At 36.2% G+C, this 23,751-nt stretch overlaps 1 protein-coding gene across 5 annotated transcripts in view; it reads right to left on the bottom strand.

Moving 5' to 3' along the window:
• The window catches only part of Edil3 (EGF like and discoidin domains 3), a 536,979-nt gene that overhangs the window by 364,242 nt on the left and 148,986 nt on the right, over positions 1–23,751 (bottom strand). For 3 of the 5 annotated variants that reach the window (NM_001427434.1, XM_087634186.1, XM_087634187.1), the window contains 1 exon segment: positions 9,986–10,015. The exons of the other annotated variants lie outside the window; for them this stretch is intronic. In NM_001427434.1, coding sequence (NP_001414363.1) covers positions 9,986–10,015 — 30 coding nt within the window. 5 annotated transcript variants of the gene reach the window in all.

Below are 23,751 nucleotides of genomic sequence, written 5' to 3'. Positions count from 1 at the left end.
AGGAATTATGTTTATGGATTCAATCTATTTGACATTGGCTTTTTAGTTGTTGAGTGGAAGAACCAGGAGACCCTGTTGATTATACCTCAGAATAACCTTGAAGTTAGTATAGAATTTTCACAAACAAACACACATAAAACTACAGCATGACACAACACTCTTCTGGCAGTATATCCAATGTATAACTACCATATCATAAAACTATGTGCACTACCATGTTACTGAAGCATTACATGATAGCTAAGGTATGGAGACAATCTTGGTTTCCACCTATCGAAAATTAGAGAATGAAGTTATCACCCATATTAAGACATATAGTGGAGCATAATTCAATCTTAAGCAAAGAGTTTTTGACATCTGCAGTAGCACGGATAATTCTACAACTACATATGTTATATTGGTTATAGTATTTGCATACGTAGAAACAGAGAGTAGAAAGGGATTACTGGGGCACTGGATGATGTTGTAAAAAGGAAGAAGTAATGCAGGGTCTATGCCTTATTTTTAAAGGCTGGCCATCTACAAAGCTAATAAACATCAATAATGTCATAGACAATAACATTAAACTTTTATTAAAAACTTGCTACAAGATATATGTTATAAAATTTATAAAGTTCATATAATTCTAAGGTGAATTCAACATTCATAGGGACATGTCTAGTTTCACTTGTCTTCATATGAATATATTCTAAATAAATAAGTAATAAATCACTTAAATATAGCTAACACCTAGTTATAATTAATCATGATGACTCAAGGAGAGATTTATTTTGCAATGGGACAACAAGCTTGGCAGACAACATTATCAAAGTGTGATATGTGAGCAGAAATTAGATTTAACTAGCCTTAAAAAGCAGAGGACTGGGTAAGGTTTAATATCCAGAGATGAATAATATTGTGGTTTGCGAATAAGAAGTTATCTTTACAAAAAGCTCTCAACATGAAAGATTTGAAGTTAAGGAAAAAAGTTATAAATTACACAGAAGAGGCTCAACCATCTATGAATCTGTTACTCAGTCATAAATTTTACAAGTTTGAAGAAAAGGAAACAATGCCAGTTGGAGTAGAAAAAAGTGGCAAAGGGTTTTTCCTCATCCAAATTAGTGTAGATGGTATAAAATTGAAACATAAGTTATGGAGTTTTCTGAATTTCCAATGGGATTTTTAGGACAGTTGTAATATATACTATGTGATATAATTTTCATGTATCATTGTGATTTATCAAAGAAATTTGTACATTAATTATTTTGTCATAATCCAGATTATTTTGATCTTTTTCTCTATTCTTACAAAAAATCCTTCCCTGGGTTAACACAAAAGCAGAAATCATGAGGCCATGAGAGTTGAAAAGAATTCTATGAATGGTCCTGGCTGTACTTGATATGAAAGAACCAACAGAATCACTGTGTTAGCCCAACTTTTCAGCAGGATAGAGTCCAGGTTTTTAAGGAAATCATAAAGAGAACTATTTATTCACTTGTTACTGAAGTTTGTCTATACTAGCTGGGCCATGTGCTAGAGAGGTTCATTTCATGCCAGGAAAAAGACACCTGCTCCTTCTGTTTGCTCATTCCACTCAGTCCCCTACATGTTGACTAGAGCTGACCAACAGCATTCTCTTTCTTTAATGAGACATCTTGGAAGCATCCTCACTCAGCAGTGTCTTCTGCTACCCTCTTGACATTTTTCAGTCAAATCATATTCATAATCAAGGTTAAGCACACAACCCCAATTATCTCTGCCATTCAGTCAACCCAAGTTCCTTTTAGGTTTGGAAACCATTTATGTATTTGTTTATTTTATTTGTCTATTATTTCTCAGCCCTAAATGCTTCCCTCCTTGACTTAGGAGGAAATTGTCTACTACTGACTTCATCAAGCCTTTCCTCTTCACAGCTTCCTATGTCTTCATCTCAGGCCTTCATCCATCTCTCCATGTGGCTGTTCGATGACTCTGGTGTTTGGTTAGTTATCAATCAAGTGAGATGTTCCCTGCCTGTGGAATTATGTTATCTACTCTACTGTTTCTTCTTGGTCTGTCTCACACTTTAGGGGCCCATATTTCATTCTACCAATGTAGACATTGACACTTTCTGTGATAGTTACATTAAGACTTACTTTGTGTTTAAAAACGACAGTCAGTTAGATGAAAGTCAAGCAAAGTCAAGCTTTGGGGTTGAAAGACTATTACAATAAAATTATAGAAATTAAAAATTTTAAATATGTGACTTAGCCAACCACACAATTTTCATCCTCAAACACGAATATCATGACTGTATTTGATAAGTCAACATATTACCATATAGAATGTATTTCAGAAATTTATATTTTTCTTTTTAAAATATAATTGAAATATTTAACCTTAATTATTTTTAGCATTTTTACAATACCCTAAATTTCCATGTTTCCATATTGCTTAGTGTTGATGTTGATATGGTTTCCTCTGTTAGTTCACTCAATTTCCTGAGACAACATCATTCAAACTAACTGTAGCCTACTTATGAAATAAAAATGCAAACAAAACTGCTAATTTTCTGGTTGTAACATGAAGAAAATGTTCTTCAAAGCTTGACCTTTCATTTTTTTGTTCACTGTGTTGCTTTAAGATAGGACATTAATATTAATATTAATATAATGTTTTATGACAGCAGTATAGGCTATTCAGAAATGTTCTGAGTACTGTAGATATATGAGTTATTATATCGGGCTCCTAGGGGCGGGAATTAGAGGTGTGTACCATCATACTTGACTTAAAAACCATTTCAGCTCTCTGCTCCCAGACCCGGTGAGAGAGAAACCCAACCGCCTGGTCAGGTGGGCACTCCTGAGGCTGCAGAGCGGAAGAGACCACCAACACAGCTCACCCCTGCCCACATCCCTGGCCCAAGAGGAAACTGTATAAGGCCTCTGGGCTCCCGTGGGGGAGGGCCCAGGAGCGGCAGGACCCCGCCGGACCCTGAAGGAAACAGACCGGATAAACAGTTCTCTGCACCCAAATCCCGTGGGAGGGAGAGCTAAACCTTCAGAGAGGCGGACAAGCCTGGGAAACCAGAAGAGACTGCTCCCTGCACACACATCCCGGACGCCAGAGGAAAAAGCCAAAGACCATCTGGAACCCTGGTGCACTGAAGCTCCCGGAAGGGGCGGCACAGGTCTTCCTGGTTGCTGCCGCTGCAGAGAGCCCCTGGGCAGCACCCCACGAGCAAACCTGAGCCTCGGGACTACAGGTAAGACCAAATTTTCTGCTGCAAGAAAGCTGCCTGGTGAGCTTGGGACACATGGAAGCAGAATTTCTCTAGGACCCAGCACGTTCTGTGTTTACCGGAAGTCCCCCACCCGCGGATCCCGGCCCGCAGCAGCTCTCTGCTCCCAGACCCGGTGAGAGAGAAACCCAACCGCCTGGTCAGGTGGGCACTCCTGAGGCTGCAGAGCGGAAGAGACCACCAACACTGCTCACCCCTGCCCACATCCCTGGCCCAAGAGGAAACTGTATAAGGCCTCTGGGCTCCCGTGGGGGAGGGCCCAGGAGCGGCAGGACCCCGCCGGACCCTGAAGGAAACAGACCGGATAAACAGTTCTCTGCACCCAAATCCCGTGGGAGGGAGAGCTAAACCTTCAGAGAGGCGGACAAGCCTGGGAAACCAGAAGAGACTGCTCCCTGCACACACATCTCGGACGCCAGAGGAAAAAGCCAAAGACCATCTGGAACCCTGGTGCACTGAAGCTCCCGGAAGGGGCGGCACAGGTCTTCCTGGTTGCTGCCCCTGCAGAGAGCCCCTGGGCAGCACCCCACGAGCAAACCTGAGCCTCGGGACCACAGGTAAGACCAAATTTTCTGCTGCAAGAAAGCTGCCTGGTGACCTCAAGACACAGGCCCACAGGAACAGCTGAAGACCTGTAGAGAGGAAAAACTACACGCCCGAAAGCAGAACACTCTGTCCCCATAACTGACTGAAAGAAAGGAAAACAGGTCTACAGCACTCCTGACACACAGGCTTATAGGACAGTCTAGCCACTGTCAGAAACAGCAGAACAAAGTAACACTAGAGATAATCTGATGGCGAGAGGCAAGCGCAGGAACCCAAGCAACAGAAACCAAGACTACATGCCATCATCGGAGCCCAATTCTCCCACCAAAACAAACGTGGAATATCCAAACACACCAGAAAAGCAAGATCTAGTTTCAAAATCATATTTGATCATGATGCTGGAGGACTTCAAGAAAGACATGAACACACTTAGGGAAGCACAGGAAAACATTAATAAACAAGTAAAAGCCTACAGAGAGGAATCACAAAAATCCCTGAAAGAATTCCAGGAAAACACAATCAAACAGTTGAAGGAATTAAAAATGGAAATAGAAGCAATCAAGAAAGAACACATGGAAACAACCCTGGATATAGAAAACCAAAAGAAGAGACAAGGAGCTGTAGATACAAGCTTCACCAACAGAATACAAGAGATGGAAGAGAGAATCTCAGGAGCAGAAGATTCCATAGAAATCATTGACTCAACTGTCAAAGATAATGTAAAGCGAAAAAGCTACTGGTCCAAAACATACAGGAAATCCAGGACTCAATGAGAAGATCAAACCTAAGGATAATAGGTATAGAAGAGAGTGAAGACTCCCAGCTCAAAGGACCAGTAAATATCTTCAACAAAATCATAGAAGAAAACTTCCCTAACCTAAAAAAAGAGATACCCATAGACATACAAGAAGCCTACAGAACTCCAAATAGATTGGACCAGAAAAGAAACACCTCCCGTCACATAATTGTCAAAACACCAAACGCACAAAATAAAGAAAGAATATTAAAAGCAGTAAGGGAAAAAGGTCAAGTAACATATAAAGGGAGACCTATCAGAATCACACCAGACTTCTCGCCAGAAACTATGAAGGCCAGAAGATCCTGGACTGATGTCATACAGACACTAAGAGAACACAAATGCCAGCCCAGGTTACTGTATCCAGCAAAACTCTCAATTAACATTGATGGAGAAACCAAGATATTCCATGACAAAACCAAATTTACACAATATCTTTCTACAAATCCAGCACTACAAAGGATAATAAATGGTAAAGCCCAACATAAGGAGGCAAGCTATACCCTAGAAGAAGCAAGAAACTAATCGTCTTGGCAACAAAACAAAGAGAATGAAAGCACACAAACATAACCTCACATCCAAATATGAATATAACGGGAAGCAATAATCACTATTCCTTAATATCTCTCAATATCAATGGCCTCAACTCCCCAATAAAAAGACATAGATTAACAAACTGGATACGCAACGAGGACCCTGCATTCTGCTGCCTACAGGAAACACACCTCAGAGACAAAGACAGACACTACCTCAGAGTGAAAGGCTGGAAAACAACTTTCCAAGCAAATGGTCAGAAGAAGCAAGCTGGAGTAGCCATTCTAATATCAAATAAAATCAATTTCCAACTAAAAGTCATCAAAAAAGATAAGGAAGGACACTTCATATTCATCAAAGGAAAAATCAACCAAGATGAACTCTCAATCCTAAATATCTATGCCCCAAATACAAGGGCACCTACATACGTAAAAGAAACCTTACTAAAGCTCAAAACACACATTGCACCTCACACAATAATAGTGGGAGATTTCAACACACCACTCTCATCAATGGACAGATCATGGAAACAGAAATTAAACAGTGATGTAGACAGACTAAGAGAAGTCATGAGCCAAATGGACTTAACGGATATTTATAGAACATTCTATCCTAAAGCAAAAGGATATACCTTCTTCTCAGCTCCTCATGGTACTTTCTCCAAAATTGACCATATAATTGGTCAAAAAACGGGCCTCAACAGGTACAGAAAGATAGAAATAATCCCATGCGTGCTATCGGACCACCACGGCCTAAAACTGGTCTTCAATATTAATAAGGGAAGAATGCCCACATATACGTGGAAATTGAACAATGCTCTACTCAATGATAACCTGGTCAAGGAAGAAATAAAGAAAGAAATTAAAAACTTTTTAGAATTTAATGAAAATGAAGATACAACATACTCAAACTTATGGGACACAATGAAAGCTGTGCTAAGAGGAAAACTCATAGCGCTGAGTGCCTGCAGAAAGAAACAGGAAAGAGCATATGTCAGCAGCTTGACAGCACACCTAAAAGCTCTAGAACAAAAAGAAGCAAATACACCCAGGAGGAGTAGAAGGCAGGAAATAATCAAACTCAGAGCTGAAATCAACCAAGTAGAAACAAAAAGGACCATAGAAAGAATCAACAGAACCAAAAGTTGGTTCTTTGAGAAAATCAACAAGATAGATAAACCCTTAGCCAGACTAACGAGAGGACACAGAGAGTGTGTCCAAATTAACAAAATCAGAAATGAAAAGGGAGACATAACTACAGATTCGGAGGAAATTCAAAAAATCATCAGATCTTACTATAAAAACCTATATTCAACAAAATTTGAAAATCTTCAGGAAATGGACAATTTCCTAGACAGATACCAGGTATCGAAGTTAAATCAGGAACAGATAAACCAGTTAAACAACCCCATAACTCCTAAGGAAATAGAAGCAGTCATTAAAGGTCTCCCAACCAAAAAGAGCCCAGGTCCAGACGGGTTTAGTGCAGAATTCTATCAAACCTTCATAGAAGACCTCATACCAATATTATCCAAACTATTCCACAAAATTGAAACAGATGGAGCCCTACCGAATTCCTTCTACGAAGCCACAATTACTCTTATACCTAAACCACACAAAGACACAACAAAGAAAGAGAACTTCAGACCAATTTCCCTTATGAATATCGACGCAAAAATACTCAATAAAATTCTGGCAAACCGAATTCAAGAGCACATCAAAACAATCATCCATCATGATCAAGTAGGCTTCATCCCAGGCATGCAGGGATGGTTTAATATACGGAAAACCATCAACGTGATCCATTATATAAACAAACTGAAAGAACAGAACCACATGATCATTTCATTAGATGCTGAGAAAGCATTTGACAAAATTCAACACCCCTTCATGATAAAAGTCCTAGAAAGAAAAGGAATTCAAGGCCCATACCTAAACATAGTAAAAGCCATATACAGCAAACCAGTTGCTAACATTAAACTAAATGGAGAGAAACTTGAAGCAATCCCACTAAAATCAGCGACTAGACAAGGCTGCCCACTCTCTCCCTACTTATTCAATATAGTTCTTGAAGTTCTAGCCAGAGCAATCAGACAACAAAAGGAGATCAAAGGGATACAGATCGGAAAAGAAGAGGTCAAAATATCACTATTTGCAGATGACATGATAGTATATTTAAGTGATCCCAAAAGTTCCACCAGAGAACTACTAAAGCTGATAAACAACTTCAGCAAATTGGCTGGGTATAAAATTAACTCAAATAAATCAGTTGCCTTCCTCTATACAAAAGAGAAACAAGCCGAGAAAGAAATTAGGGAAACGACACCCTTCATAATAGACCCAAATAATATAAAGTACCTCGGTGTGACTTTAACCAAGCAAGTAAAAGATCTGTACAATAAGAACTTCAAGACACTGAGGAAAGAAATTGAAGAAGACCTCAGAAGATGGAAAGATCTCCCATGCTCATGGATTGGCAGGATTAATATGGTAAAAATGGCCATTTTACCAAAAGCAATCTACAGATTCAATGCAATCCCCATCAAAATACCAATCCAATTCTTCAAAGAGTTAGACAGAACAATTTGCAAATTCATCTGGAATAACAAAAAACCCAGGATAGCTAAAGCTATCCTCAACAATAAAAGGACTTCAGGGGGAATCACTATCCCTGAACTCAAGCAGTATTACAGAGCAATAGTGATAAAAACTGCATGGTATTGGTACAGAGACAGACAGATAGACCAATGGAATAGAATTGAAGACCCAGAAATGAACCCACACACCTATGGTCACTTGATTTTTGACAAAGGAGCCAAAACCATCAAATGGAAAAAAGATAGCATTTTCAGCAAATGGTGCTGGTTCAACTGGAGGGCAACATGTAGAAGAATGCAGATCGATCCATGCTTATCACCCTGTACAAAGCTTAAGTCCAAGTGGATCAAGGACCTCCACATCAAACCAGACACACTCAAACTAATAGAAGAAAAACTAGGGAAGCATCTGGAACACATGGGCACTGGAAAAAATTTCCTGAACAAAACACCAATGGCTTATGCTCTAAGATCAAGAATCGACAAATGGGATCTCATAAAACTGCAAAGCTTCTGTAAGGCAAAGGACACTGTGGTTAGGACAAAACGGCAACCAACAGATTGGGAAAAGATCTTTACCAATCCTACAACAGATAGAGGCCTTATATCCAAAATATACAAAGAACTCAAGAAGTTAGACCGCAGGGAAACAAATAACCCTATTAAAAAATGGGGTTCAGAGCTAAACAAAGAATTCACAGCTGAGGAATGCCGAATGGCTGAGAAACACCTAAAGAAATGTTCAACATCTTTAGTCATAAGGGAAATGCAAATCAAAACAACCCTGAGATTTCACCTCACACCAGTGCGATTGGCTAAGATCAAAAACTCAGGTGACAGCAGATGCTGGCGAGGATGTGGAGAAAGAGGAACACTTCTCCATTGTTGGTGGGATTGCAGACTGGTAAAACCATTCTGGAAATCAGTCTGGAGGTTCCTCAGAAAATTGGACATTGAACTGCCTGAGGATCCAGCTATACCTCTCTTGGGCATATACCCAAAAGATGCCTCAACATATAAAAGAGACACGTGCTCCACTATGTTCATCGCAGCCTTATTTATAATAGCCAGAAAATGGAAAGAACCCAGATGCCCTTCAACAGAGGAATGGATACAGAAAATGTGGTACATCTACACAATGGAATATTACTCAGCTATCAAAAACAACGAGTTTATGAAATTCGTAGGCAAATGGTTGGAACTGGAAAATATCATCCTGAGTGATCTAACCCAATCACAGAAAGACATACATGGTATGCACTCATTGATAAGTGGCTATTAGCCCAAATGCTTGAATTACCCTAGATCCCTAGAACAAACGAAACTCAAGACAGATGATCAAAATGTGAATGCTTCACTCCTTCTTTAAATGAGGAAAAAGAATACCCTTGGCAGGGAAGGGAGAGGCAAAGATTAAAACAGAGACTGAAGGAACACCCATTCAGAGCCTGCCCCACATGTGGCCCATACATATACAGCCACCCAATTAGACAAGATGGATGAAGCAAAGAAGTGCAGACCGACAGGAGCCGGATGTAGATCGCTCCTGAGAGACACAGCCAGAATACAGCAAATATAGAGGCGAATGCCAGCAGCAAACCACTGAACTGAGAATAGGTCCCCTATTGAAGGAATCAGAGAAAGAACTGGAAGAGCTTGAAGGGACTCGAGACCCCAAAAGTACAACAATGCCAAGCAACCAGAGCTTCCAGGGACTAAGCCACTACCTAAAGACTATATATGGACTGACCCTGGACTCTGACCCCATAGGTAGCAATGAATATCCTAGTAAGAGCACCAGTGTAAGGGGAAGCTCTGGGTCCTGCTAAGACTGAACCCCCAGTGAACTAGTCTATTGGGGGAGGGCGGCAATGGGGGGAGGGTTGGGAGGGAAACACCCATAAGGAAGGGGAGGGGGGAGGGGGATGTTTGCTAGGAAACCGGGAAAGGGAATAACACTCGAAATGTATATAAGAAATACTCAAGTTAATAAAAAAAAAAAAAAAAAAAAAAAAAAAAAAAAAAAAAAACAGTTGTTACAGCAATTTTTGCAGTAAAAAAAAAAAAAAAAAAAAAAAAAAAAAAAAAAAAAAAAAAAAAAAACCATTTCAGCAATCTGTGGATAGTCCAGTAGATTGAAACTAAGGCTAGGCAAGTACTATGCAACTGAGTCATATCCCCAATCCAAATTCCCATTACTAATGTATTAAATATAATAGAAAAACAAATATTTATCATGTAGGAAGTTTACCTGCTGAAGTAGGCTTTTCTTCATCTGATGCTATAATAGAGAGAAGGAAGTGGAATGGAGAGAAGGAAGGGATGAAGTGGACCATGGTAAGGGAAAAGGAAGGGAGACAAAGAGAAAAAAATGAACATTAATATTTTCATATTTTCACATAATCAGTACAAGTCAATGATGAATAATTTTGGCACATACTAGAGTTTTTATTGTCTAATAGAACTTACATATAATTACTATAGGAATATTAAATAGATATATGCATTATTTAATATATGTATTTCTTATAGAGGACCGTTTTTGTTCTAATTGATGATAATTATTTCATGAAATTTTACAGTTTTTCAAAATATAACATGTATATAATTCTTTTTCTGTTTTCTATTCAATTAAAAGCCATTGTCAACAGCAAAAACTTTTGTACTCTGTGATAGAACATGATTTTTGAATCACATAAGGAGACCCTAAACAAACCTGTGTTAATCTCCTGTCTGTAATTCCCCTATGCTCTTCCTAAAACACTCAAACATACACATTCAGTCATTGACATGTATCACATATATTTCAAGATTCAGTACTGATATGTAATCACATGATATAGGCATAGAGATATGTTTTGTTTGTTGAATCAATGTCTCACTGATTATCCCAGGCTGATCTAGAATTCTATGTATTATAAGTTGGCCTGGAACTCACAGACTTAAAGCAATAATACTTCCAAAGACCCTGAACCAAGTGTAGGAATTGTGGATATGAACCATGAAATTCAGATTTATGGATGAAAATTTAAAAGGATGAACTTTGGTAATCTTTTCAGGTATTCTTCAGCTCGCATAGGGATAAACATGGATAGTTTAACAACAAAGACCATAATAAAAAAACATCTTACTTCAGTGTATCACAATCCATGTGTCAACTTCTGAGGTTCTTGTCAAGGTAATTACTTAGAATCCGTTCAAATGGTACTAATTTGTATCAGGATAGAAATATTGCCATAATAATTGCTATGTTGTAATGTAAACTATAACTCATTAAAATGTGATTCATGTGGATTCCTATGTTGAATATGGAGGTGTTCAAGAGCAATAAGACATCAAAGAAATAATGTACTGTTGTGTGAATGTTGAAAGTAAAATCAACAATTATAATAAGAGTGAAAAGTAGAGTTCACATGAGTAGTTTCACAATGTCTCATACAATATTCCTATTTGCCTTTATATTTTCACACACCCACCCACTCTCTGTGGAGGTATGTCTGTTTTGTGCATAAGAGTAATTTGACTAGAATATTACCATTGAGTACTATATCAAAATCTAATACTACTTCCTGTGAAGCTTGATGTTTTAAAATAAGAAAAAATATTAAACTGAATGGCTTGTAGAGTAGCTTTGTTCCCAGTTGATTAGTTAATCAATGTATCCTATGTAGCCTGGAAATGTTCTCTGTTCTTTCCATTAAAGTTCCAACTCCACAGGGGACACTAGAAAAAAGCTTCCTTTGTATCCCTCCAGTACTTTCCTCTCCCATTTTGGCTTGCCTCCTCAGCAAATAAAGAAATAAAGTAAACATGACATTGAAAATATAAATAATTAAAAAGCTGCTCGATCATGTCCAAAATATAACATAACACATTCATAGGGAAAAGGAGTTGGTAGCTTTCTAATTCCTAAGTAGGTAGGAAAATCGCAAAGAGGACTTCTGTAGTGCCAAGTTAGAGGGACCATTACAAATACCGGCAGATTCAAATGAGTAAAAGTAAATATGCTTGTGGCTGTTCATTTTGCGTGTGTGAACTCATTTAAGTCAAGGAAACCAATAATTGAAGATTAATGAAGTTATAAAGGTTCCAACTCCAAATTTGTTTAAAACTTATCTATTCATTCTAGATGATATCAGTTTGACTGTAAAACTGTACTCTTTCATCATCATACCTTAGTGTCCAGCAAAAGCTATTTGGTGTCTTCTCAAAAAAAAAAAAAAAAGAAAAAGAGGAAATGATGAAGAGTTTGTTGAAATTTGTTCACTACTATTTACAAATTGGGGCATGAAATGAGAACTGACCAAATTCTGATAATTTCAAATGGGCTTAAGCATAAATAGAAATAAAATGAAAAAAAAAATTGAACACTGGAGCCAAGTCCTTTTGGGGGAAGTCCTTAGGGCTGCCTACAATGCAGCCATATAAAAATAGAAAAGTGGAAGCATCATTTTAGGTTATATAGAGCACAAAAGGAAATGGTGCCCAAGGGTGAACTAGTAGAATTGCCAAGATTTTAATTCTGTTGTAAATGTATCAACCTGGGCATTTCTCAGACTCCAGGAAGTACCCAGTAGGCAAGTATAAACTTGGCTATTGTTGGGTTTTGTTTGATATTAAAACCAGTGTTTTCCCAACTTTCTTGGCACACCTTAAAGCATCTTTACAAGTAAACAGTATAGAATTACTGGGATCAGAGTATTATATAGGGTTTTATTTCTATAAAACATTTCCCTTCCTTTCTCAGAATATTTAGATGTCATCAAGTAGTTCCCTTACATTTCACATACACATATTTACCAAGGCACATACAGAAGACTAAGTACTGATGTTAGTTTACTTAACTAGCTAGTAGTTATTCAGTGGTATGGGAAGGCCTTTGTGTTGGTTAATTATATCACTGAGAAAAGCTTCAAAAAGTATTAACTCGTCAAAAACAAAAGCAACCCCAAAAGTTGTTATCACATAATGGTATTTGCAAGGACTGTGGGTTGCAGGCTGCTGAAAGTGCTGAAAGTCCACATCACACTCACTCATTACAATTGCCTCTGCCTCTGAGTGTCATAAAATCAGTGGTTAGTAAAGATGTTCACTTGACCCAACACAGTCTTGTTAAGTTCTGGAAATGAATAAATAGACACCAAGCAAAACAATCAATAAAATAGGTGTTGTTCAAATCAGCTCTTAGATACACTGAAATGTGTGTAATGTTGGGAAATCAGAAAGGGAAGAAACGTTGGGCATTCAGGATTTAGCTAATCATGCTTCCTTCATCAAGCATAGCAAACATTCTCTGGATGCTTATTAAGATTGTGTAACATTTACACAACTTTTGATCTTGAATGTGAATTGTGAGTATTATCCCAGGCTACTACATTTTTCAGAAGGATGTTCAAATGATTTCTTTGAATATTACACTTTGAGAATTATGGCTGTAGCCCATCAAAAATTGATTAACTTGAGAAAAGCCACACGTCTAATGGATGGATGTATAAAATTTAGAAGCAGAAAAGATAATAAAAACAATAAAACACAGATGAAATGAGTATTATGGTTCTTCTTATTCAAGTTTATTAGGTATCTATACTATTAAATTTGAGAAAAACTGGCTTAAAATCTGCTTTCTTGTTGGCCACAGTCACTTTTTTAGGTGCAGAAATAAACATGTCCCTTACTATGCACCAGTTTATTCCAGGCTCTCAAGTCTCAGATAAAAAAGTCACAGGGTCTACATACAATATAGTGTCCAATACTCACTATATTTCAAGTGATTTCTGGATTTCATATAATATCCAATATATCACTAACTATACGCACATAGCAATTATACAATTCTGTTTAGAAAACAATGTTAATAGTAAAACTACCTTCTTGTTCCATGCAGCAGCAAATCACTTTCTATCTGATATTGCTTAAAACTCCAGGCTGGAACCCTCAGTTATAAAAGGCTAAATCTGCCACAATTTTCCAATACCATTGAGGTTTATTGACATTAACATGGAAAGAAGGAATTGGTAGAGAAGTCTCCTCATTTTTCTGAGAGAATATCTGTAAATACGTTGTTCATATTCATTCTCTTCTTCTTTTTTCCTTTATATGTTGACAAGGAAACCTATTGAAACAGTGATTTATCAAACACCCTAAAACGTAACTGATGTTATCTTTAAAAGAAGACTAAGATACATTATCTAATTTAATCTGTCTTATATTTGAAAACTAAGATATTTGCAACAATGTGTTTGTATAATATTAAGAAGAAGGAAACATTAATTTTAACTTAATCTCAGTTTGCTAACTGCAGAAACAGAAGCTGTATACTTGATGGCCCTGTGGAAACCGTGAACCATTCTGAACATTAATTCAGATGAGAAAAGTTAATTCAAATAATTTTCAATGTTTCTTGTAAAAAAAAATTCTGGGCTGCATACAAAAACATCTGAGAGGTTCTAGACCAGAAATATATACAAACTCAGGTTCCTAGAACTCACCGACATCTATCAATATGGTAAACTACTCCTTTGATTTTGAAGTGTATCATTTTCCACATGGTACTAGCTGTGCATATGTCCGGGCAGTGGAGAAGTAGGTAGAATAAGCAGGAGAAATTTTCTGGAGGACTCCTTTTCCTGCTTACCACCCCTGTATACCTTCCCCCCTTTTATTCTTCAGGGATCAACTGTGAAGTCCAATAACTCTTCAAACATATTTTTATTACTCTAATATTTTCTGATGTGAAACACATAATCTTCTTCCTTGGAAAGACTGCTCCTTCTATATTCTTCTATATCTTTTTGTGTTTTTAATCCATCTGCACTCTAAGTGAGCTTTTGTACTTGGATAGTTTATATATCATAAACAGTTCTGTAGCCAATGTGACCTAACCTCAAGTAGAAACCTCACTGAAGAATATAAAACACACACTTATCTCTCCAGGACTGTTTTAGACCAATAGTGGTCAACACACGGTAACTTAGAAAAAAATTGTTTACGATGACAGAAATCCAGCTAATTTTGGAAGAAGTGTGTTCATAAGCATTTAATTAACTATGCAGTTAGCTATTACATATGTAATAATATGCATTGATATTTAAAACATGTTTATTCAACAGCAGTGAGGGACAGATGTTGATGACAATGTTTATACACGATCACCCATGCCTAGCTGATAGCAAGTGAAAACGTGGTGTGCCTGCATAATAAGACAAAGAAAAGCAAACCATCTCTGATTTATTCTCAGTTATAAAATAATGTAAATTATATTACTTATGGGGTTGTTTTTGGAAGAATTTAAAAGAAGAATTTAAAGAAAAGCTTAAATTGTTTCAATTTTGTTTTCTTTTTATGGTTTTTGGTGGTTGGCCCAATGAGAACAGGAATAAGAATTTCAGAAATTCAGTTACTACCTTTGAAAGTATGAGAAAGATATCAAAGCCTTCCTAGAAAGCCTCAGACAATCTAGGATGAGGTCCATTGTACACTGAAGGGATTACAGAGCTTTTGAGGTACAGCGAGTCCCAGTGTACACAAAATTTTCACAGAAAATATACACCAAATGAAAAACTCCTCTTTTCTTTTAGTTTTTAAATTAATTCTTGTGTATATTTACATCTCAAGGGCTGTGAAACCCTCCCTGAGTTCTTCTCCCCATCTTCCCTCTCCCTTGCCTCTGAGAGGGTTCCCACATCTCCCCATGTATCCTTCTACCCCCCTGGGGCATCAAGTCTCTACAAGATTAGGAACATCCACTCCACTGAGGCCAGAAGAGGCATCTCTCTGCTATATTCTTGCTGGGGGCCAGGAACTAGCCCATATAAGCTCTTTGCTTAGAGGTTCTTTTTGTGGCTTTGAAATCTGACTTTCATATGCATTTTGAGTCCTCAGTAATATTATAGGAGCTATGCAAACATAATCATAATAAACAAAGTTATCATGTATGCATGTAGTTTCCATGCGCATCTTTTATATGCTTATTGGTCTGTCCCATAAACACATCTTTCTAAGGGAAGACTGAACCTAATTTAGCTTACTATTTGATAATCAGTTTCTATACTAGTGCCTGAAGTTCATTGTCAAAGTACAAAGGTACGTGTCCAAATACACTAAAGCTAGAAGGCAATTTAATTCGGGAATTTGTGTTACTCATTGAACGAAGCTCAAGTGCCTCATTGTGCAATATTGCCGAATATGTCAAAATGAAAGCTTGGAATCATTATCTACATTTTTTATACAAATACCCCCTCTCTCCCTTTATATGTTATATATATTTTAATAACTATATTTAATGTCCTATCTTGTATCAAGGAAGGACAGAAAGTATATTTAAAAGAAAAAGGGTATTTTAATGAGCACTTAATTTTTGAATACCTTTCAATTACCATTTGTTGTTAAACAAAAATTGATATTTACAAAAATAACTACAAAACTTGAAGGCTATAAGTTGAGCTGTTTGTATAGCATACATCATATTACAGCTTTTATTACAGTTATATTTTCTTGCTTAAGAGTTAAGCAATGTTAATGAATTTTGCTTATCCAGTCAATCCTTCTTCCACAGCTAAACTGATTCCACCTTCTTGGAGGAACTTCAAACCATACCCACGCACCCATGCACTTACTTCGTGGAAATTAGTATCCAGAATATGTAGTTTTTCCCTTCTATATCTACTTTCACACTAGAGTCTAGAGCCAATATTAATTCAATACAGAACACGATAATTTGCATTCTTGTTTTTTACACAGGGCATTAACCTTATTTTAAGAGCAATGGTTATATATTAATTTCTTACAGTGTTTATAATTGGGAATGAGTAGTTTTAGAAATTTATCCAATTACAGAGATAAGAAAATAAAACACAGTGGGTAAGTTTATTGACCTTTATGAATATTATTACCCAGGTAATTTGATGGTAGGGAGCTAACTCAAAATTGATTGATAGGCAAAAGAAAGAGAAATTTGCAGGAAAAAGCAGGTGAGAAGTTTCTAAAATTATCTTTAATACTTATGCATGTTCAATTGGATTAATGTAGTCATAATATTTGCCAAATAAAATAAAAAGAGGATGAATAACCATATAGTAACAATTATTAATGTGGCCTGAAACTCCAGAGGCCTAAAATTATCTTTTCACTGTGCATGAACTTCCCATGGTCACAACATCCAAATCTTGCATATGGCTTGACAAGTAGTGGGGACTGACACAATCAGATTCCTGCTCATTAGATTTATTTCTGTCTGGGAGACTGCTAAATTCAACCTCGACTCATTTCCTTAACTCTGAACAAATGACTTAATCTATAAAGCCAATGTGTTACAAACAAACAAAGAACTCCCAAAAAATTCTACAATGCAATGGGAAGATATTGGCACATAACTTAGTGACAACATCCACTTAAGCAAACCACAGAATCATTAAACATAAAATGTTAATGTTGGTTGAGATTAAGGGTTTGAATATGTTGGGAAGAACTCTACTCTCACAGTGAGTCAGTGTTTGATTAGAAAATAAAATCATATGGCTCAAATCATCTAAGTTAACAACTAAAATGCATCTCTACATGTTTTTCAAGATATTGTATTAAAGACCCAGAACACATAAAAATTTTCAGAATATCTGCTATATATAATCAGTTCAAAAATCAGAGAATTAAAGTTATAAAACATTTTTACATTTTACTAACACATGTTTATTTATTTGTGGTTGTTTGTGGGTGTGCATCAATGTGTATTCATGTCATGATGCATAGGTTGAAGTCAAAAAACAACTTTCAGGAGAATATCTCCTCAATCCATGAGTCCCAGCAAGTGAGCACAGGACATCAGGGTTATCTCTGAATCGATTGACTGGCCCATTTTCATTTTGAGGCATATCACACAGAGTGGTTGTGTTATATTTAGAGAGTATGAGCATAATGAATAATTGCTCATTTTTGTGACTATAGCATAATATATTTAACTGTTTATATATATATATATAACTGTTATATATAATAGTATATATAATAGTATGTATAATAGTATATTAACTGTGGGATACTTGGACATACTTTACGGTTTCTCTTGTGGAAAATGATGTTTATAAAAAAGTGTCAGAATCCATTAGAATCATGATAAAATTTGAATCATATGTATTATTTAATAAGTTCATTAAGTAAGGAACATCCTAAACATAATACAAAATATTCATGTTTTATAAATAAAGATTTTGATTAACTACGCCATCAGCCTGGCTTGTGCAATATTATATTTAAACCTTCTTCCTATAGAATATCTTTTATTTTAATAATGTTAACAAAGTTGATTTGCAACTAAAAGACTCCCTGCTCCATGTTTATATGTCACAAGACACAAGACAGGTGAGTCATGTTTGGCCAATACAGTCTTAGAACAATGGACGCCACATTTTACCTTTCATGTCCGTTTGAAATAAGGGGTAAAAGTCATAATTCCAGACTAGATATTCTCACTCTTTCACTGTTCAATCATAAATACAATATTTTAAATAAAATAAATTAAAATTTTATTCTCTACATTATATTGATTACCTGTGCTATCCTTAATTTTTTTGTATTTTTTTTCTTTTAACTTTTGTTCTTCAGGACACTTGGACCAAAACGCACACAGTAGCCTCCTGTCCACATTCATGGTGCATGTATAATGTTATGCTCCCTGATAGCATCATTTATCACCTCTGTAGCTTCCTGGCACACACACACACACACACACACACACACACACACATTGTATATATATATATATATATATATAGTATGCAAAGACTCCCTGCCCAATGACTATGTATCATAAGACACAAAGCAGATGAGTCATGTTTGGCCATATTAAAAACTAGGATCCTCATTAAAGAGAGAACATACAGTATTTGTTTTCTGAGTCTGAATTATCCTGCTTAATTTAACATTTTCTAAAACCATTAATTTCTTGAAAATTTCACAATTTCATTTTCTATATGACTAAAAAGAATGCCATTGTGTTTAGGAACTACAATTCATTTTTCCAATTGTTAATGGACATCAAGTCTGATTCCATTGCTATACTACTCTGAATATTGAACCAAAAATTATAGATGGACAAGTGTCAGTAAAAACGAATATGGAGAATTTCAGGCATATGCTCGGAAGATACAGCTAGGTCATATAGTATGGTAGTTGACATTGGCTAACAACTTGATCCATTTGCAATGAACAAACCTCAATGGAGGTATGTTCTCTACCAGACTGACCTTTAGACACATCTGTGAGGCAATTTCTTTTCTTTTCTTTTTTTCATCTTTATTGACTTGGGTATTTCTTATTTGCATTTTGATTGTTATTCCCTTTCCTGGTTTCTGGGCCAACATCCCCCTAACCTCTCCCCATCCCCTTCTCTATGGGTGTTCTCTTAACTGCTAGTCAATGCCTAGAAACCCAGCACACTGTTGAAAGTACCATTCCTCAGTAGGTAGGCCTGGCCAGTGTGAAGAAAGACCTTTGATCTAGACAAGAATAACAAGCAGATAAGAATCTTATCCTGTTCTGCTATTCTGTTTCTGGTCTTCAATTTAAGCCTTGAGTTCCAGCTTTGGAGTCTCTCAATTGTAGACTATAATTTGGAAGACAAATAAAAATGTTCCCTTCTAAGTTGCTTTTGGTCATGGAGCTTAATACAACAATGGAAAGGAGCAAGTATATATGGCAATTCTATTCTTAATTCATTTGGAAGATTCCATAGTGATTTGCATGATGGCTCCTCCAATGAATAATGGTACTCTTTTCCTAGGTCCTTACCATGACTTTTCTGCCTCTTCATTTTGTAATCTTTTATGTTTGTTTGTTTGATTGTTTGGTTGCTTGATTTTTGATGATTATTCTGAGTTGAGGTGGATTATCAAAGTAGTTTTAATTTGCATTTCCTGAGGGCTACGATGTTGAGAGGCTTTGCCAAAGCCTAACAAATACAGAGGCGGATACTCACAGCTGAACTGAGAATGGGGTCCCCAATGGAGAAGTTAGAGAAAGGACTGAAGGAGATGCAGGGTTTGCAACCCCATAGGAAAAACAACAATACCAACCAACCAGACAACCCAGAGCTCCCAGGGACTAAACCACCAACCAAAGAGTACACATGGACAGACCCATGGCTCTAGTCACATATGTAGCAGAGGATGGCCTTGTCAGGCATCAATCAGAGTTAAAGCCCTTGGTCTTGTGATGGCTGGATGCCCAGTGTTGGGAATGTCAGGGCAGGGAAATGGGAGAGAGTGGGTTGGTGGGTGGGAAAGCACCTTCACAGAAGCAGGGGGAGTAGGGGTGGGATAGGGGATTTCCGGAGGGGAATCCAGGAAGGGAGATATTTGAAATGTAGATAAAGAAAATATCCAATAAAAAGTGAAAAAATGATGTTGTTTAAATTGTTTATTGCCATTTGTCTTTGTTCTTTTAAGAGAAGTCTGATTTTTTTCTTTATCTCATTTATTGATTAGCAGTCTGATTATATTTTGTGTTTGTTACACTGTTTATTATATTTTCTAGACAGAACCCTCCTGACTGAAATATAGGTGTTATAATATTTCTCCAGTTCTGAGGGTTGTCTGTTCACTCTATTGGTTGCTTTCTTTGCTGTGCAGAAACAGTTGAATATCGTGTTACTGCCATGTCTTAATTCTTGTGTGCTTTTCCTCTGCTACTGAGGTATGTTCAGGAAGTTCTTGTCCATGCCTGTATGTAAGTGATTTCCTGTCAAGATTTCAGCATTTCATATGAATTAAATAAAGCCATCTGTTCTAGTTTGCTCAGAAATAAACCAATACAAGTAGGGGAGTGTCTATTTCAACCTACATACATTTATTTAGTCCATCATGAAAAGATTCAAAGGCAGGAGCATAACTGTGAACCTGGAGACAGGAAGTGAAGCAGATGATGAGGAAAGATGCTTCTTGGTTTGTTCCCAGGTCTTATGTAGTCACGTATAGTCCAGGTCTAGTTACCTCAAAATGGCACAGTCTACAATGTACTGGGGCTACTTACATCAATTATTAATTAAATATGTCTGACTGGTATGAATAACAGGTCAACCTGATGAAGGCTACTCCTCCATGCGTATCCCCTTTTTCCAGTGTGAGAAATTAACAACTGAAGCAAGTCTAGCAGCAGTTGATCTATTTGGAAATGATTTCCCTGAAGATGTGGAAGGAAGAGACATGGTTTCAGTTTCACTGTGTATAGTTTTTACTACCTTGGTTAGGTTTAGTTAACTGTATTTTTGTAAAGTAATTGTGAATGGGATTTTTTTTCTAATGTCTGAAAAAGTTTTCCCTTAGAATACATAAAACTGCTGTTTTTGCATGTTATTAATGTGTCTTGTAACTCTACTTAAAGTGTTTATCATATTTATGAGTTTTCTGATAAAGTGTATAAGTTTTGTTTTAAGAACAGAAACATGGCATTTGTGAGAGATATAATTATACTTCTTATTTTTGTATTTTTATTGTTTTCTGTATTTCTATTCTCTTATTGCTTTCTCTAATATTTCAATATATTAAATATAAAATAACATATTAAATGAGAAGAGAAAGTAGAGACCCACATTTTAGATGAAATGCTCTTATTTTTCCCCCTTAATATTATATAATCAACTTTTAAATTTGGGGTATACTGTATTAGCTAGATGGCAATTAGCATGCTTGAAAGCATTTTAGGACTGACCGCTCCTTCTCTAACAACATTTAGCTTTGGATCTCATCTCTCATCTCCTTGGTAACAGAAAAATCTTAAGAAAGTGAAGAATTAAAATGCCATATTTAAAAGGGAAGAAGATATCAATATTTTGTTGAAGAACACTAAGCGAAAGACAATTCTTCCTGATCTCTACCCTGAGTGGAAACACACTCTAACCTGACAAAAAGTTAAGATTGAAATACACATTTTAATTTCTTATGCTAAGAGCTTATTCAATTGGGTATAACTTGGCCAGGCATCAAACATCAGGAAAGCCAATATACTTAAAGATTTGGTAGGGACATGATAGTGACAATCAAACCATGCCTTTTTTGAGGATGTATGTTTATTTACCTGGAAGTCCCTTCCTCAATGAAATTACATATAGGCTTTCACTGCTGATCTATAAGAGTTCTAACTCAAGTGTATAGTTTTTTTTCCTTTCCCTCTTTATGGGTCCAGCAATATAACCTATATTATTATGCAATTTTACTTTGAGGTTAAGTGTCTTATCACTCTTTCTCTAAATATATTTCACCTGTGTAGCTATTTTAGCCCTCCATTGCTGAACTTGGCTGCTATATTAAGTTTATCTAAAACAAGATGACTTTATTTTCTTTTCATATCCATCTTGATAATCCCAGAAGGTGCTGATATTACAGCTGCCTAAACTGTTGTTATTTACCTTTCAAGCTCTATTAAAATGCTACTCTGGCTTACATATGAGTCTTTGTACCCTAATAATTATTTTGTCAATAGGTCAAACGTTTGCAACCAAGCCTAATTTCCTGGTAACATATAACTGAGATGATTGTAGCAGGCTGTCCTCAGTTTCAACATCATGATACTATTTGCTTCATACAATTAGGTCAGTAGTATATTTCCTTTTCTTTTATAAGGAAAAACTTAAGTAGTATTGTTGTTCCCTAAAATTCTTGGTATTATATACCACAAAACAATCACTACCAAATACAGAGAGAGGAAATTACTTATATCACATCAGTATAGTAAAGAAAGAATAAACCTCAATAGAAACTTCAAAATGCGCACTTTTTCCTATTAAAAATATACTTTCAGTAAACAAAGATCATTGAGAAAAACATCAAAGAGGAAAGTAACAGAACTACAGAAGAATTTACCTTATAATATGGATGCAAATTCACTCAATAAAATACTTGTAACCTAATCCAGCAGCATACCAAAAAGACCAGGATCACAGAGGACTAATTTCAAAAATGCAAGAATGGCTAATATATACTTAAATCAATAAATGTAATATACAATATAGACAAAGTGGAAAAAAGCTACATCTCACTGTCTACAGAATAGGTCCTTGACAAAATATAATCTCCTTCCATGCTACAAGTCCTGTAGAGACCAGGAATACAAGGGATTTATCTAAACATAACAAAAGCAATTTACAGGAATCCCGTAGACAACATCAACTTCAATCGAGAGAAACCCCACACATCTCTACTGAAATAAGAAACAAGTAATGAAAGACCAGTTTCTCCACTTCAATTCAATATAGTAGTTGAAATTTTACCTATAGGAATAAGATAAATGAAGGTGGTCGTGGGGATAAAAATTGGAAAGTAATAAGTCAGAGTATATTTCCCTGAAGCTGATATGATACTATGTGTACGTGATCCTAAAATTCTACCAGGAACTCCTACAGCTGAGAAATAGTTTCAGCAAAGTAGTTGGATATAAAATTAATGCAGAAAGATTAGTACCCTTCTTATGTACAAATTGTAAATGAAATAAGAAAGGAATCAGGGAAGCATTACCTTTCACAATGCCCTGAAATAATATAGAAATGTATAAGATATTTATCTTGGGGTAAGTCTAACCATACAAGTAAGTACTTATATAAAAACTTGGAAGTCTTTGAAAAAAGAAACTAAAAACATATCAGAAGTTGGAAAAATCCCCCATGTTCATCTATTTAGTATAAATGTATCTATTATTATCTAGATAAAAATTTATAGATAATAAATATATTCATCTTTTACTATGTAGTAAAATGATTATCTTACCAAAAGAAATCTATTCTTCACATATATTAAAGAACAATTCTCAGCTTTACATGGAAAAACAAAAAACACAGGGTAGTTAAAACAATCATGAATAATAAAAGAAGTTGTGACATTGTACCATTCCCTATTTCAAGTTAGACTACAAAGCTATACTTTAAAGAGGGCAGTATGGTACAGGCATAAAAATAGACACATTCACCAATGGAAAAATACTGCAGACCCAGACTTAAATTCAAACTTCTATGGATACCTGATATTTTATAAAGAA

Source organism: Rattus norvegicus, chromosome 2, assembly GCF_021556685.1.
Source record: "Rattus norvegicus strain SHRSP/BbbUtx chromosome 2, alternate assembly SHRSP_T2T, whole genome shotgun sequence".
Lineage (NCBI taxonomy): Eukaryota > Metazoa > Chordata > Mammalia > Rodentia > Muridae > Rattus > Rattus norvegicus.
This window is presented reverse-complemented; position numbering and strand designations above follow the sequence as displayed.